Source organism: Pyricularia grisea (assembly GCF_004355905.1).
Source record: "Pyricularia grisea strain NI907 chromosome Unknown Pyricularia_grisea_NI907_Scaffold_8, whole genome shotgun sequence".
Lineage (NCBI taxonomy): Eukaryota > Fungi > Ascomycota > Sordariomycetes > Magnaporthales > Pyriculariaceae > Pyricularia > Pyricularia grisea.
In genome coordinates, this window is record NW_022156721.1 from 1,933,599 (window position 1) to 1,952,764 (window position 19,166).

A 19,166-nucleotide genomic window follows, 5' to 3' on the forward strand; every position below is an offset into this window, starting at 1 on the left:
TTTCCGCCGAAAATCGGCCAAATATTTTCCGTTATAATATTTCCGTTTTTATTAAAAATTCGTTTATTTATTCGCCGTTAATAATTAACGGCGGGGACCGGAAACGTAATCCGGTTTCCAATTAACCCATTATATTTTACAAATTTTTATCGTCGCGTAATTGGTTAATCCAATATTTCCAATAATTCCGTTTCGCGGCCCGTATCCCTTTCGTATAAACTTTTTCCTCGGCAAAAGCGTTTACCCTATTTATAACGTTCCGTTTAACCCGTTAAAATTCGATTTAAAACCGTTAGCAATTTTCGGTCCATTAAAAAACCGAATTGCCCTTTTTTCCCGCCGGCGTACCTACGATCCACGTTATTTATTCTTATAAAATTGTAAATTTAATTATTTACGCGTCTAATACGTAATTATCGGCCGGGAATTCCGGGTCCGGTATATTTTACATATTAAAAATAAATAATTCCGCGAATTTTAATAACCGGTCGTCCCTAATTAAAACGTTAACCATTTTCGGGCGGGGGACGCCGCGCGTCCGTAATATAGTATAAAAAAATTTGTAATCGGAATTTATATATAAACTATTATTAATTATAATTACCGTATTGGAAAAATTAAAAAAAAACCATATTTAGTAAACCCCCGTCGCGGTAAATAGGTACGCCGATATTTCCTATAAAATATATATTTTAGATTTGCGCCTATACCGTTAATTAATCCTTTCCGCGTACGTTTGTACGGCTTAATTAATATATAATAGCCGTTACGTTAAAATCGCCGCCTATTACCGTAGGTCCATTTAATACGGTATTATATATTATTTCCAACGCGGTTTTAATACCCGGAGCCCTATATACGTTAATAAATAATATTCCGTTAATTTCGAACCAAAATACGTTCCGTATATTTTAGCCTTACGGTAATCGTCGTTATACGGCCTTTAGGATTGCCCCCTTTTTAACGTAAATAAATATCCGGGGCCGGAACCTAATTATAATTTCGTAAATGTTCGCGTATTATTTGTCTATTAGCGTAAAAATATTATAACCCGGGTACGTTTATATAATCGTTTTTAGCCCGTATTATAATTTTTGGACGTTAACCAGGTCCATTTTTTTTTGGTAATATAATTCCAATAGGTTTAAATATATACCCATTTTTTTACTTACGTTAACCCAAATTACGTTAAAACGTTCCCGTTATATATTGCCGAACGAATATTTCGTTATATTAATCGATAAATTACTTCCAAATTTATTATATTAACGGGGCAAAATTCGGCAACCGCTACGTTTTTTTCTATTTCGGTTACCCAAACGATTTTATCGTATATACGTTTTTATTTAATTTGCAGGAAATTGCGGATATCCGCTTTTACCGCCTCGTATAGCCGCGTTTTTTTATTTAAAATATTCGATCGGAAATTCGAGGTTTGCGAATATTGCGATAAGGTATTTAGGACCGGAATTGCAAATACCGGCTTTCGGCGGACCGTTTTAGCCCGGTCGTTAATAATCGCGGCACGGTTAGCACGTCCGATTTTACGGATCCTTTTTAATTTACGCTGTAAAAATCGTTTAAATTTCCCATTTACTACCAAAAATTGGGCAGGGTAATTTTTATATCCGGATAGGAAATAACCGTAATAATTAACGCATTTGGGGGCTATTTTATGTCACGGCCAGGTATACATTGGAGAACCTTAGTATATTAGGCGCTATCGACGAAAATTCTAAACTAAAAAAAAAAAAGAAATTACAATCGACGACGCGTTTAAAAAACGCGTTTAAATCCGAAAATAGTAAATCCTTATCCAATCTTTAACTCGGTATGGAACCGAATCGTAATTTTAAAAGTAAATTTAAGGGCTTAATTTTTATATTACCCCCTTTTAAGGCCTAATCGACGTAAGCGGTTAAAATTTTAAATTTGTTACGTATATTTTTTCGGGACCTTTTTCCGTTTTCGTATTTTTTTCGCATTGTGTTCGGCAATATTATTCTCGGGTCCGTCTTCCGTAAAAATATCTTTTATTGCGCTTTTAATCCACTATTGCAAATTTACCGGAAATTTTACTACGTCCGGATATTTTCTGTAAAAGGTATTTAATAATATTGGTAAATTTTTTAAATCGCGGGCTTTATACCATATTTTATTAGGATCGAATCCGATTTACGATATTTAATATTGTAACGTTTTTTTTCGTCCGAATAAACGTAAGGCTAACATTTATTCCATTTCCCATTCCGGTTTTCCGTTAATTTCGACCGGTAATTCCGGTTTTTAATATTATTAAAATAATGGATCCGTTCCTATTTTACGTAATCGGCTGGCGTAAAATAGTTTATTACTTTTATACCAGGTAAGGGTATCGAAAATAAAACTGTAGCCCTTTTTCTCGAAAATCGTCCATAGTCCTGTATTTTGCGAATCCAATTTAATCGTAAAAATTTCGGTAAAAAAACCCTTTTTGTTAACGTAAACCGTATTTTTTACCGTAAAATCGACCGGTCGCCGTTTCTTATTAATCTGCCTTTATTATTTTATTTACGTTCCAAATCCATTATTACGGGCCAATTCCTAGGTTTACCGGGTTTGGCGGACCATTTTGTTAACAGGAGCCGATTTTATAAGGCTACCCTGTACCCAAAATAAATAAATAAACAAAATAAATAAATAAAACGCATGCACGCACAAAGCTTTAAATATTACGTCTTTTTTGCAATAAAGCAAATAAGACAAATAAGTAATATAGCTTAGTGGTATAATTCATATAATAAATTTAACAATAATATAAAGTGCATGAGTTCGATTCCCAGTATTGTCGCATTTTCTTATAAGTGCAATAAGTGCAATAAGTAATCCAGGTGAACGGTTCCAGCCAGCCCTGCGTGGCAGAACCGGTCACGTGGTTCTACCCCGCACTTCCGGCAATCCGGATCGAAGAGATCATGCCATAGAATTGGTACACGTATCCAATTCTAATACTCTACATAACAACGAACATAACAACGATCTTACAATCAATTGTGCAATCAACTATACAAACAATACAAATTTCTACTATCCGCTAGCAGACGGTTATCTGCCATTCTACGGTTCAATTATCCCTACAAGTAATCTCCAACCTTAAAACCTTAAAGCTACCTCGTAACCTCCTTCAGACATTTTTAACGTCTTTTATTGCTAACCGGTTTCCAGGTTTTTTTCGGGTAAAAGTAAAAAAAACGGGTTTTTAGGACGAATTCTTATTTCTGCTTCGATCGGTACCATACCGATAAAGGCGTAAACGGACGAATTATAGCCGAAATCGAAAACGGGAATATGCCGTCGTTAATTCGTTTAATATTTATTTATATAAAAACGCATTTTCTAATCCAATTTAACGTTAATAATTTCGACGTTACTTTAATTTAAAAAGTAACGGGCGTTTCCATATTTATACTTTATTTCTATTAATTCGTTTAAAATATTTAAAAATTCGGATATAAACGGTCCGGCGTTGTCGGAAAATTATAAATCGGGGACGCCTTTCCAACGGTATATAATTTAATAATACCGCATAGCCAAAATTTCCGCGATATTTGTCTTTTTTCCCGGTAAAATGGCCAAAAATTTGGTTAATCGGTAGATAAAAACCCAAACGTAATTATAGCTTTTTTTATTTTTGGGTATAATTTTGCCGTTTATTACCACGTATTGCTAATACCGTTTAAAAATTTCCAATAGGTATAATAGCCCAGGCGTTTTATTATATCGTACCTTATTACGTTAATATTCGCGATAATTTTTAATATAGCGTTTAACGTTTCGATTTCGGTCGGGCCACCAATAATCTTTTTTTAAGCGGTTTAGGGTTTTATTTTGGCTTCCATGGCCGAAAATCTTAGGTTTATAAATTTCGCGGATAAAAGCCGTTTTTAAAAAAATCTTACCATCCTGGGTAATTTCGGGTACCGTTAACAAATTATTATGGCGATCTAGGTTTTATTTTAGGTTCTTTTCCAGGATAAAGGCTACCAGGTTAACTCCTTACGGTACGGAAGGTTTTAAATTGCTAATAATTGGAAAAAGTTCGCCGGGTCGGAAATCGATTTTTTTTAAAAGAATTAATATAATAATGCGGTTTAATATAATTCGGGCTTTAACCGTAAAATTATCGATAGTTTTGCGCGAAAAAGTATCGGTTACCATATTATCCTTACCGGGACGGTATTTAAAAATAAAGTCGAAATTGGCCAGGTAATTAGCCTATCGTATTTGGCGAACGGATAAAAATTTCTTAATTAACCAATAAATTAAAACCTAATAATCGGTAAAAATATAAAATTTAGTACCTAATAGGGCTGGTTCGAAATCCTTTAGCGTATTAATTATAACCAATAGCTCCTAATTTTAAATCGGATAATTTTATTTAGCAGGGAATATAATTTTGGACGAATAACCGATTAATTTCCAATTATTATCGTCCTATTATTACCATATAATACCGGCGGTAATCCTGCTATTAACGTCGGTATTCATTTTAACAAATATACCGGGTTTAAAAAAACTTATTACGGGGGCGGTAATTACCAATTGTTTTAACGTTTTAAAAACAAATTTTTATTCGGGGCCTTTTTCGAACGGAATTCCCTTTTTTAATAATTGGGTTAGAAATTTTGCTTATTCGTTAGCGTAATAGTAAAACGTCCGAACGAAATTATATAAATTTAGGAAGGATTGTATTACGGAAACGGAAATAATATCGTCCCATTACCAACTGGTAATGGTTTCGACCTTTTTAGGGTCGATACGAATACTTTTACCGATTTTTAAAAATAAACCTAGGTATTCGATTTCGAAAACGCCGAAATTTAATTTTTTAATATCGCCTTAAAATCCGGTTTTATACAATTTGTAAATAACCTTTTCGGTTTGTTTAAAATGGATTTATTCCGATTTATTTTCGGTATAAATTAATACGTCGTTTGCGTAAACGTTCGCGAAAACGTCCAACAATTTATTAAATTAAACGTTAATAAAAGTTTGGAACCAGGCGGGTCCGATTTTTAGTCCAAAAGGTAAAATTTTCCACTAAAATATATTTTATCGCGTTTTAAACGCCGTTAAATACCGTAATTTCGGATTTATTAGCAATTTGTTAAAAATTCGAATAATATCGATTTTGGTTATTTTCCGGGTTTTTCCACATTTGTTCAACGTCCCGGCCACGTCGGGGGCAAATATTTGTCGTCTTTTAATAAATTTATTTACCCATTTGTAATTTATATAAAAACGTTATTTTTTCGATTGCGGTTTAGGAACGAATAAAATTAAAACTGCGGTTTTTTCTATAATCCGTTAAATAAAATCGATTTTTAAAAATTCGTCGATGGTTTTTTTTTCCAACTCTATTATCGCGAAAAGGGTCGAATAACGGGCTAACCTCCCTTCCAAAGGTTTCTTAAATTCCAAAATTACGTCGAAACCGGGTCGGTTAAACGGGAAAATCGTCGACGTTTTTTTGGAAAAAAAACCCTTAAAATAGGCAAATATTTTGGGCAATTTGGTTCGTATTTACGTAATATATTCCGGGTTTTCTTTTATAAAAAATGGAAAGGGATATTTATTATAAGTTTTATTTTATTATAGGGCTAATACCGCATTAAAATTGGTTATAGGCGTATCGTTTATTAATACCAACGGTATAAATTCCGTGGGTAACGGGGATCGTTTTTATTAATTTTAACGTAGGTCGTTAAAAAGGGCATAAATATTTGCTGGTAGGGTTTTATTGGAAACGGTTTTTAAAATAATCGGAAAGGCGTTAATTTTTACGATTTAAATCTAATTTCCGTATTGGCGTTTAGGGCTTTAAAATATTTTGCGGACTTAAATACGACGGTTTTTTTATTCCATTTTACGGTTCCGGCGGATTGCGTTAATTTGGGTTTCGAAATCCAAAAGCGGATTTAAACGTTATATAACGATTACGGGTAAATATTAGGCCATGGCGGGCAGGTCGTTAAACCAAACGAAATTGCGGGTAATTGGAAATAAACCTATTCGATATTTCGTCCATTATTTTTATCCGATAAATATATTATATACCGTTTCGAGGAAGATAAATTTCTACCGTAGAAATTATCGTCCGTCGATTTACAAAATAAACCGAAAATATTCGGTGGCTTTTACGGTAATTTTCCCGTTAAAATTTCCAAAATTTAAAAGTTTGGGAAATTTTTTAATAGGTAGTTTTAAACGTTGGACGACCTTTTTCGCGAAATTCGGTCGAATGGATAAATATATATTTGTTCCAATATTATAAAAAGTTTGGGCGTTAAAATTACGATGTTTATTTTACAATTAAATGGGAGTAAAAAAGGTATTTAATTTGGGTAATTTATCGATTTTGGCTATTTAAGGTATACAAATTGCCGAAAAGATTTTCGGTAGCTTTAGCAATTTTCCGAATCCGACGAAAATAAGTTGTAACCGGATCGTTTACCAGTTTTTCGATCGTTTTCGTGTTAAAGGGCGAGAACGGCGGTAATATAAACGGCCTTTTCGGGGTAATTACGTACCAAATACCCGGTTTTTTTGCAAAAAAAACATTTATTTTTAATAACCAATTTGGCATTTTTTTTACTGGGCGATTTCGGGGCGTTAATAGTTTGTATACGGGTTTGGTTTTTAATTTCCTGGCTATACCGGCGATTTTCGTATCGACGTTATTTATATTCGGCGTTGGTTAAACGTTTACGGCGTTCTTCCTTTTTTTTACGATTTTCGCGGAATTCCTTCCAAACGTATTATTGGGCCAACGCCGAATTTGCAATTTCTCCGGTAAAAATTTCGTATAAAATATTTGGATTTTTGGATAGGTTAAAAAACTGGGGGTTTAAATTGGTAAAAATATATTTATAAAAAACCAATTTGCGTTCCGTTTTGGTAATGTTAATTTTATCGGCTAGGTTATTAATTTTGCCAATAAATTGGTGGATATTTATTAATTTGTCCGATAAATTAAATTTTAGGTAACGAAATTTTTTACGGGTTTTGGAAATTTGATTATTATCGTGGTAAATAGTTGTTAAGGTCGCGACCATTTCGGCCGCGTTATTAAAAGGTATAATAGTGGATTTATAACGGTTTTAAATAAAGTCGTTAGTAAACCCTTTAATAAAAGAATTAATTACCGTTATACGGTTTTTTTCTATTTTATAAATTTTGTCGTTTTTTACAAATTTATTTGCGATTTTGGTAATCCATTTATTAAAACGATTTTTATTATTATTAAATATACCGGGATTAATGCCGGTTTTACGTACCGTCCTATTGTAAATAGGGTTTTTAGTATTTTGGTTATTTCCGTAAGGTTTAAATGTTGTCCGGGCAGCGATATTATAAGGCTTAAATTTAACCCTTCCAAAAACGTTATTTAAAAACGTAATACCGCGGGTTTAACGGGTAATATTATTATTCCGGATGGTAAATTGGTTTTTAAATTGGGCAATAATAGCCAAAAAATCTTGCAACTGTAATTAAATAATAGTAATTTAGCCGGTTATATTTTCGCTTTCGTTTGCCATTTCGTTTCTTATTTGGGCGGCAGGTAAAGGCGTTTTGCTTAGAAATTTCGGAATTTCGTTCCTACCGTCTAACGTTTTGGTAAAAAGTTGGTAAAAAGGGTTTCGCGCCTTTTTTGGGTGTTTAAAAACTAATTCGTATTCGTATAATCCGTTAATTTCGATGCTATCGATTGGTTAATTTTACTTTATATCGGATTAGGGTTTAACGGGTTTTTCAAATTTTATATTAACGTTGGTAAAAACGGGTTTTATTAACTTTGGGCTTATTGGGGCAAATATAATCTTTCCGTTTTAATCCGAATTTTCGGTATTGGGAATAATAATACTTAAAGCCAAATTATCTGGCTTTGCTAAATTTACGTTTATTACGCGTTGGGATTAGCGAATCGGTGGGCTGTAATTTTTACGCGGCGATATTAATTTCGCGAATGGTATTTTTTATAGCCTAATTTACCGTCGTATATAGCCGACGTAGTAAACGATTAAATAAAAGGATTAAACGATATATTTTAATTATTTTACCAGCAAATTATAATAAATTTAAAATTATATTACGGCCAGGTATATATTGGAAAACCTTAATATATTAGGCGTTATCGACGAAAATTTTAAATTAAAAAAAAAAGAAAAATTACAATCGACGATGCGTTTAAAAGACGCGCTTAAATCCGGAAATAGTGGATCTTTGTCCGATCCCTGGCTCGGTATGGAGCCGAATCGTAATTCTAAGGGTAGGTCTAGGGGCCTAATCCTCACATTTTATACGGTTTTTCCTTTATCGTATATTTTATTTTACTATATATACCGCAATACGTTTACCGTACGTAACGACGTATTTCGTAATATTTTTGGCAATTATCGTAATGGTATATAATTTTGCGTAATTTTTTAATTTTCCGCGCACGTTTCGACATTCCAAAAAACTGAAAAAATTTTACGGGTTAAAGAAAAAATATTATCCACGTATTTTTAACCGTATACGGGTCGTATTTATATTTGGAAATATACTAATTAATTGGCTATTGGCCTATTATTACGGTAATTTCCTTTTAGATTATATTATATACGTTCTTTTTTCCGTCCAAATAATTAAACGTTCGGGATATTTTAAAAACGGCGTATATATACCAAATTATCGGGATAATAATTTCCCGCGCGTCCAATACGTTTATAATAATTTTAACCGCGTTAGGGTTAAAGAATTTTTACCGTATTTTTTTAAAGGTTACCGTAATACCCCAACCCGTAAAAATACGTTTGGCGTTTGGAATTTTACTATATAATACCGAAACCAATTCGGCCAATTTAATCGTTACCGCGTATAATTTTTTCGTTATTATCCGCAATTTGTTATTTACGCGGATTAAAATACGGTTAAACGGTTATTTTGTCAAACGTTTCGGGGTTTGGAAACGGTTCCGGCCCAATTAGGAAAAAATTACGGAATTATTAAATATATTACCGGACGTTGTACGTATCGGGTACGAACGCGTGGCCGGGGTTAAAATTTGCGTTAGGGCCGCCGTTAATAACGTGGCGGTTCGTTCGGTTTATATAACCAATTTATTAATAGGCGTACTTTTATTTTTAAAAACCGACGACGCCGTACCCGTTTTTATAATTAAAATACTACGTTTTTCGCTAAAACTGGTCGGCGAACGCGACGGGGAACGCGAACGTTTTTTTTTAGGAAAAATACGATTAAAAAACCAACCGTTAATTATATTATTAAATTCGAAAACAATTCTCTTAAGCGCGGCGTTTTCCGGGGCCTATAAACTTTCGAATTTGGCTGTAAAAACCTTTTCGAACCAATTACCGACTATTTCCACGTTTTCCAACTTTTGTTGCAATATTTTAATAACCAGGGCCGGGAAATTGGAATACCTTCCGCGGCCGGCCGGCTTAGACGTATTAGCGGTATACGTATCGAAAAATACGTATTCCGACTCGGCCTGGCCCGGCGGCAAAACCTGCGGCGTACTTTGCGGGCGCGCGCGGCGGTTTAAAACCTTTGGTAAGGCTATGACGACCGGCGCCCGGAGGGCGAAAATTCTTCAGCTGTTAAACTTATTGGTATGTTTGGGTGTAAATCGCTAACAAAGGTGGGTCTGACCCATAAATGGTGGAGGATGTTTGTCGATGATTGTATAATATCACTATGCCACACTCATGACATTAATCCGCCCGATGGATTGCTACCACCTGTGTATTTACAAAGGATTCCCGAATATTTACAATGTGCATACAGCCCAACTCGCGTTTTCTGGTCAGCCCACAAGGCTAAATTAATTCGCTATCATTAACGCCGTTAATAACTAAAATGAGCCTGTTATAAATATATTATTTTGATTGGAAAATAAGTAATTGAAAATCAAATCAAACATAAAAGATTTGTCGAGATATTTATAAAAAAGTACGGATGATAAAATAATATATGTTTATTTTTGGGTGTCGGTTAGCGGGGATGTGGGACAAGAGGTACGTAATATTATTGGATAAAGAGCCGGCAGAAGAAAATAGGTTGGTGTAAAGCAGTTTGTTAACAAATGTTTCTCAATATATATTTAATATGGGCGATCATTGGGGGGTTAACATACCAGGCTGTTAGAATTCGTATATAAATCCTAAATTATAAAAAATCCCTACACGTCGACGAATATAGCCAACCTGGCGTTAACGTAATTGGAATCAAAGGCAACGGAAAGGGTTAATAAGCTGTAAATGCGGGTAATCGAGATGAGAAAATCGGTGTTTGAAGAGAAATACCTCTCCACATTAACGAACATGGATAATTTTGCATTAATTTGAAAAATTTAAAAATAATCGGACCATGCACTTTAATTGCTATAAAATTAAATTCGCCGTAAAAAAATGTATTTGGTGTAAATCGCCCAGGTATAGTGGCTGTTAATTCGGCTTTGTTGTAATAAAAGTTAGATTTCACGAATATTTTAAATATATTGGGGCTAAAAAGGGATGAACATTAATTTATTTAAATTAGCTATATTTAAATCGAGTAACAGTACTATTCCTTTTACAAATATTATTAAATTATTAATAGTTGAAAATCGAAGCACAAGGTCCAAGGTACCTTACCCAAACAACCTCGCAATGAATTAATGCGGGCCAAATATACGTAATATAATATATTATTCAAACCAGAACGGCTTTACGGGGTTGCAAGCGGCAAAAATCGAATTTTCGGTTCACAGAGCAAATTTAATTTACAGTTCGTGGCGCGAAATTCGTCGGATTGTGAATAGCTTCAGGATAAGGTTTAATAATATAATTTCTAATGTTAAATCATCAGGTGTTTTAAGATAAGAGCAAGAATAGGCACTAACCACGCTGCAGCACTATTGGGACGGTCCTGTTTTGGGGCTGGCCCCCAATTTTGTATTTTGAAGCGATCTGTCAGGTACAAGCGAAGTCTGCCAAGCCACATGAATCACAACTCCACACCACCACTACTAAAAGGGTTAACTACGAAATTTGGCGAAGCGCATTTCGCCTTCTAATTATTGTGTAGTTAGAATTGCTAGTGCTGTTAGGCCAGAGCAGTGAGACCGTCCAACGTGACCTAAACTTTTACCCATGCTTGTGTTGTCATTTGCCAAGCTGCGTCCTGTGTTGTTTCCAAGGAAAAGTAAACACAAAACCCAGCACCAACGTGACAATACGCCGTGCCTAATTTATATAATCTGCATCTCATCACCTCCCACATACCTCTTCGCCAGTGCAGGGCTGTGTTGGGGCTTACCAACGGATATTGGCATTGAAGAATGGAATTGCTTGATGCGAAAATTGTGGTTGTTGGACAACCTTTCCCCATTGCCGAGCCAGCATTTTCAGGAACCATTAACGAATAGACACGGGTGACTGGGGACGTTAGAACAATGATTAAATAGTTTCTCACAATATTTCTGCCAAAGCTCTCATCTAACCTATCGCAGCCACAGGAATTTAGCTTTCTTCCGCCAACGGCAGGGTATAACGCTCCGGGAGACTGTTTTGCGGCTGTGTATAATAATGTATTAAATGTAGTTATCGACGAAACAAATTTGCGTAAACTACGGAAAGTTAAGGAAATTAACTATTGAGGATGGGATACAGTCGAACAATTAACAATCGACAATAACCCCGTTTATTACCAAGCTGGAGAAAGACCGTCCACAACTACATATCCGAGGAAATTCCAGACAAATATATCGGGGGGTTTTTTTTTGGAATTGGGTTCGCAATAAAATTATTATTTTTGGGTATTGGCAGAGCCATTTGTTTGGCCCGAGACACAATAATTTAAAACAGTCTTTAAATTAATGTTAAGAAAAAATAGAATGCGATACGATTTTGCGAGAAATGCATATATAATGGTTAGCATAACCATATCCCTTTCCATAACAAACATTGATTTTATATAATTGCTTTATTTAACTTTTTTTTAAGTTAAAAATGGACGACAAAGGATTTTAATATGCAATATATAATTTGAAATTTGTTTTAATAATATGAAGCAAATGGACGAAAAACAGGCTCGAAAACAACCATATCAGGCTATTACTTAATTTAACGTCTGGAAACGAAAAAGGGCAGAATTGTGGGCCTAGTAGGAGGGATAAATATGGCCAGATATTTCATAGACGCCATTCTACGTATGAAAATTATAAACCACTGGAACGTTATAAGCTGGGATAAGTTCGTGACAATAAAGCCCCGGGTGCTTACCTACGTCCGGAAAAAGGCGGGATACGCTCTGGCTGGAAATTAACGGGACTCAAATCCTGCACGTTTACCGTAACGTTTCAAGCAAAAAATAACGGGACCTACGGTTGCAAGAGGAGATTTTAAACCTTGTCGCGCAGGCGTACAAATCCAGCCGGTTTGACGCGCGAAGAGGGAAACGATTTACCCGGTGGACCGAAAGGAGCGGGACGCAATTTACTGGAAAAATTGGCCTCCCTATATACGAGGCAGGGGGAATGTTTAACATGATTTTTCCCAATATACCCTTCGCCATTATAAAAGTTTCCGAAAAGCTGCAAACTGGATTAAATTGTTAAACGTTGATAATAAACTTCCCAGCTAAGGGGAGATTATATTATTTAATTAAGTTGCTAAAATAACGCATTGAAAGTAATATATTACGGTTTTGATATTTCTATTTTATTATATTATTACGGAGGTTATTAATAATATTATTAAAATATACTGTGCCTTTATTAATAGACTGGCGTCCCATTTTATAATATAGTTTATTTGGCCCATACTATTGTTAAAAATTATAATTTTGTAACCGCCTTTACGCGGGGCTTATAATATGTAGCGTATAAAAAATAACGAATCGTTAAATAATCTTCGCATTAAAAATGCTAGTTTTTCGCCATAATTACTTGTGCTAATAGCGTATAATATAAATAAATACTAGTTCGTCGGATATTTAATGCCCTATTATATTATTTAATGCGCATAAATGGTAATATAAATAATTTTTAATAATATTTATTATTATATAAAATAAAATTTAATGCGCCGGAAAATGTAAAATAATATGTAAAAGCCACATTTACCGGTTAGTAAAGAATTAATTTTATATAAAGCCGCTTTCTTTAATAATTTCTTTTTCAAAGTATATTTTCTTACATTTAACATTTACTTTTTTATTTATATATATATACATATACAAAATTCTTCTCCGAATTATTTTTTTTTGTTTAACGTGTAACCACTATGCGTTTTTTATCTTTTTGGGCAGTTTTACATATTGCATCCGCTGCTTATAATAACAGGGCCGCGAAGAGGGAGATTAATCTCTCAACAATTACAAATGTTGAAAATATAATATCAGTATGTTTAAACCATTTTCAAATTTCTAATTATAATATTAACGTTTTATAAAATTAGACTGCGAGTAATAAAAGAACAATTAATGTCAACTCCAAAATTGTTAAGCGGGATTACATTGAAAATTGCAACGAATCGCAAAAGGCGTATTTAAAAAAAACTATATTACCATTGTATGTTGCATAATGATATTGGGCGTTTTAAACCAAGTTTTATTAACTTTAATTGTTTAGATGCTCAAAACTTAGTGATCACGCTGCTTCCACCGTTCGAAACGATGGAAATTTCAGGCGCGAATATTTTAAAACTGACGACGAAACAGATATACAAACTGTTCAAAAGATTTTTAGAGAAATTGAAAAAAGATGCGATTTCGTCGAGCATTTCACCCCTATGGTTTGCGAAGAAGAGGGCTTTCATTGTAAAGGACAAACTGTTGCTTATACAAGCAGAGACTCGAGTGAAATAAGTCTTTGCCCGTATTTTTTTGAAGTGGAAGATTACACAGCGGCGATAACACTTATACACGAATTTAGCCATTTCAGAACAAGTAAGTTAACCCTACGAATATCGCAAAACGCCGAGTTGAACAAGTTTATTAATTAAATTATAATAGTTGGGCCGACCAAAGACCATGCATATGGATCGCAAGACTCGAAAAGGTATTTTTTAATCACTTTCTTTGTCAAATTAAAATATAAGTTGCTAATCTTGTAATAATAGGCTTTCGAAAACACTCGCCCTTGACAATGCCGACAGTTATGCCTATTTCGCCCTTTATGCTTCATATAACCCCGTTGCTTCTCAATCTTCTAACGGCGGTTCTCCCCGGTCTTCTAATGGCGGTTCTCCCCGGTCCTATGACGGCGATAATACATCGTCTGATTGGAATAATATTAGTGGAGTTTGTGATGATGGCTTTTGGGAAACTTCTGCCGATGGTTCGAAAAGATTTGTTCGTTATGGCGTGCCTCTTTAATTTTTAAAAACGATTCCAGGAAATTAAAATTACCATTTAAAGCCGATTTTGATTTGTTTATAAGCAGACATGCAAATGGGTAAATTACGTGTGGATCCTCGTAATTTTAAACCGAGTAGCAGAAATTTTGATAAATTTTTATTGGATTGTAAATAATTACAAATAAATAATTACTATGTATAAAAACACCGTTTTATTTTATTATATTATTTTACCGATCGCAACGATTATATTTTTCCTGTTAAAACTAATTAATATTTGTAATAATGGTAGTACAAATACGTTAAATAAAGGCATTTAAATTATTAATTTCCTCAGTTAACGTTATATTTGGGGTTTGCAACGAGGAGAATATTATAATAATTATAAACACCATATAATAACACGCTTAGTTAGGATTTGTTAATTACTGTTACGTAAGCTTTTAAAAGCACCGGTTAAATCGTTATAATTCAAACGTTTTGAAACCCTCCCCACCCGGGTTATACCGCTCCCGAGGTCCACCACAACGACTTTAAATCCCAAATTTGCCCCTTGATTTTTATACGCGTGTAACACAAACGAAAAACCTAAATAGCACATTGGGCCAATTTAAATAACGCCTCGGTATTCGAAAAAAGTTGAAATTTCACGCATTGCCCTTATTTTATCCACCAGCTCTTTCTCTATGGATATTAAAAAGACGCACGCATTGTTAAAGTCCCCGAACCTAATAGGCACGTATATAATAACGGGATCCCCCGTTTAAAAGCCGCCAAATAAATGCCGATGCGTAATCGGCTTTCCGAAACCAAAATTAAAATTATTAACGTCCGCGGGCCTGTAATTAATTACCAATATATTTATTAAAGGATGCGGGTCCAATCGCAAATTAAATTTGCCCTTATCGCGGACAAATGTTGTTATAGCCGTCAAACCGTTAAAATATTCCTCGTTGCAATTATTTATTAGCGAACGGATATAATATGCCAACCTGCTTAACAACGCCCTATCCACCATTACAGCGATTATTAGTGGGAAAATAAAGGCTAAATTTGAAAAACGCAGTTTAGCGTATTGCGCATTAGCCTATGGGCTAAATGCGGATTATAAAACCGCGGTCGAGATTAATAGCCTTGCCCTGCCACAAAAACGTGTTTCGCGAGGGCATATTCAAAACAGCCCTCACTTTATTGAAAACACGCCAAAGATAGGCATATTGGGCAGATTTCGATATCAGGCCACCGTTATCGAGCGTGGCGAACCGCTTTAGTTTGGCCGCCTTGCTATTGGGGAGGTGGAGCAGTGCCACCTGCTGCTCGAGATGGGCCGGGGCGTCTTTGAGGTGCAAGCGGGTTATCGCCTAGCTTGTCATCCGGAATTTCGATTATTAGGTTCGAAACGTCGAGGTTTGCGGGGTCGAATAATAGGAATGGCGTCGAATTGAATAATGGCTTCGCAATCCTCCAGCTGCATAAAGTGACTATATGCCATGGCATCCAACGCGTATTGATAAGCCTGAACGACTAAGCGTAAGCTGCCTACGCAAAGGTGGGTCTAATATGCGGAGACGGTAGGTTTGTTCCCTGGATTTGCCTGTTAAATTGGCCCTTAGCTTTGTCAAGAAAGAAAAAGGGCGTGAATAACACAATCCAAAGCTTGATGTCCTTCAAGCTTTGACCTCCGAAATGACCCATTTAGAGATGGAAGACCGGCATTTGAGTCCATGTCATGGACGACGGCCTGCACGATCGAATCCTGCCTCTTCACGAACGAGTTACCACCCTACATATCCGTTTCGATTGTCCCGGAAAGATGTCTAACCTAAGCAAGGGTACGTTTCAGCCCAAACCTCCATCTTGTCAAGTAGTCTCAGGTATCGTCAGGCCGTCCCCACGTTTTGAAGATTGAATGTATGTACCGAAAGCGGAAGATAGATTTGCTCCAAACTGTACAAAACGACAACAAAAATCTTCGGTCTACAGCCATTGTACGACTGAATAAAACAGACGAATACGGTTTTATTCTTATTGCAACGTTGTCTTACATTAGTGTCTCAAATCTTATCGCAAGATTTTGACGCTTTATCGTAGTAAAAGCTAGAAGTGAAGGGTACGGCGGAGAGTCCAGACCTGGAGTCCTAAGGTCAACAACTTAAAATGACGTAGAAGGTGTCATCCGGTCCAAAACACTGTAAGCCGTCCATAGCGAGCCCGTTAACAAATGGAAGGAAATAACGCGGTATATGTAACAGCTTTGTGTATATATTGTATTTGGAATCAATGCGTTATTGCATCTATAGGCCCCGCTTGTAAGGATTCCATTCTGCAGTTTGCACAATTTCGAAACTGCAATTTATCACATTTGAGCTGCAAGGCTTAAGGTTTTGCTGTGCCACCGATAGCCCCATTCGCGCGAGGATGAGATAAGTAAAATAGGCCACTTCCGGTCACAACATAATATAGGAGAAAGAATATAGACAGCGGGATTAATCGGTATCTTATTCACGATTCTGCTATGTCCATTGGTTTATTGCACCCCGTTACTGGACACAGGGCTTTGAAATGAATTTCTAACGTACGCAGCATCTTGCTAATTCTTTTTTGAGCAATCAAGTGAGAATTGGAATTAGAAATCTTTTTCAAAATGTTGTTGTTGTTCCTCTCCCACCTTCCCGATTTTGCTAGCTTTGGTGGACTTTGACTTTACGCAGCAATACCGGGTGGACTAATGAGCATCCCGTAAAAGGCTCAGACGTATGCATGGCACCAAATAGAAAGGCTTGGTCAATTCGCGAACAACGAGCGCCCCGTTTGTTTGTTTTCAAAGCTATATAATTCACGCTCTGGCGAGCTTAGGGCCCAAAGTAGGGATGATTGATTGATGTTCCGGTAAACGCTCGCAATACCAACTAGGGTCGCGACTTGATTGTTTTGCCGACTCGCTGTCCTATCGATCTCTCAGAAATGCACATATGGGCTGCTTTCGCGCCTGGGACTTAGCATCATTTGTTGACGGCGGCATTCTCTGCTGACGGCTTGCTACTTGAGCACAGAAAACAGACAGAGCTTGACGCTTCGTAGTGTCAAAGCTTGGCAGGTCAGACCTTGGTGACTTAGAAACGCTTGCAGCATCACCGCTCAACACTACTGAAGAGGTCGCAACATGATCCCGCTCATGTGCCGCAGCAAGCCAGCTTCGGCGCCACCATCTGTATCCTATATTGTTTCCGACCACGCGCGGGGCTCTCGCAAATTTCAGACCGACCCGTGAAGCCGACTGGCCACCGCAACAGAGACGTCAAGATCTGACCACCAACCTTCCTACCCACGAATCTCCTTCAGCTATTGGATCAATCATGTAAAGAAAGCTTTCACAAATGTCTGCACCGACACAGCATCAAAGTATTTGTCGATAACTTGACAACATCAATAGCGGCGAACAGATCGGCACCCCTTGTATGGAAACTCCTGCCTGAGGAAACGCATTTATTGCATCGCCCAAGTGCTAGCTGTGGCTGGAATCCCATACTGACAAACCCTGTATTTGTCTGTTCTGTTTCAGGGCAGCCCAACACCTGTTGTTGGTGATGCGGCATGGCAGAGCTCTATTGCTGGCCTTGTAAGTTGTGGCACGACTAAAGACGCTAGCTGCTTTCTGACGACTTCTATGAGAAACTTTCAGTGTCACTCCATGCACAGCAGTTCAAGTCTCATCGTCAGCTGGGTAAATAGCTCTACTACATTGTTGTTTCTTTGCTAAACATCTTATAAGTCAGAGATCGATAGGAGCATACGTCACCTGGGCTGTGGGCCTATCTATAGCATGGATATCTAACGCTTGCCTGCACACACTCATGGCGAACCAAATATATAAAAGCCAAGTCGAAAAGATACCTTGACGTCTGATGCACAACTTGAGTAGACAAGACCAAGAACTGTGTGGGGCCCAGCATGTCTCAACGTATGATTACCTTTGCAACGCCCTACCACCGATGACATCCGACGGCCCTCTGGCTATTGTCACATACCGGAGGCGCGAGAGTAGGTAAGTATTGGTGACGAAGTACTGCAAAGAACTTGCACTGAAATATGATCAGTCTCGGCCAACACGTTAATAATAACTGCTCCCTATGCAAGGTGATGGACTCTAATTCATATGTAGCACCCAAGCTTTGTTCTGTCCCCCGGCACACACTTGTCATGCACAAACCAATCACCCCTGTTTTCAACCACTGATCATCCTCGTCACGCTGGGTTCTTAGGTGCGTAATAGCCCTAGAAATTTGGTCGTCCCACTTGGGTGCTTTTGCAGTCCGCAGAGCACTTCAGCCGAGTCTCCTCGTTTCTTCCACATCCTTTCTCCTCAATGTGCACGACATCAAATCCGCTTTGGTCATCCAATCAACCCTATGCTCGCCGCAGTTCGAACGGAGCTGATTTCTGTCGTCAGCAGCAGAGTCCAAAACTTTCCTCTCCATTCCTGTTTCAAATCAACCGTGATTAGTCCTTCCAGTCACCACGACGTAGCCGTTATCGACATAGCCGCCGTCACCGTAAGCCTCGGGGTTAGTTTCGCAGCTGCGGCCGTCCAGCTGGGCTTGTTCCTGGACGGCACACTTGTCCTGGCGGCGACGTGGGGATCGTCCCCGCAGCTGCGAGCGTCGAGTTCAGCCCCGGTGCTGGAGGTGGGCAGATTGGGTCATGGAATAGCCCACCAACTACGGCAACTGCGGTCTTGAAATTGGTTCTCGAACAAAACTTGTTCCGTTTTAAGTCACATGTTTA

General features: G+C 36.9%; 1 protein-coding gene across 1 annotated transcript; it reads left to right on the top strand.

Moving 5' to 3' along the window:
• Positions 1-18,373: 18,373 nt before the first annotated feature.
• Positions 18,374-19,120, top strand: PgNI_12220 (uncharacterized protein; the record flags this gene model as incomplete). Its single annotated transcript, XM_031132174.1, has 2 exons — positions 18,374-18,426; positions 18,895-19,120. 2 exons carry the CDS (start codon positions 18,374-18,376, stop codon positions 19,118-19,120), a joined length of 279 nt encoding a protein of 92 aa, XP_030977225.1.
• Positions 19,121-19,166: the final 46 nt, after the last annotated feature.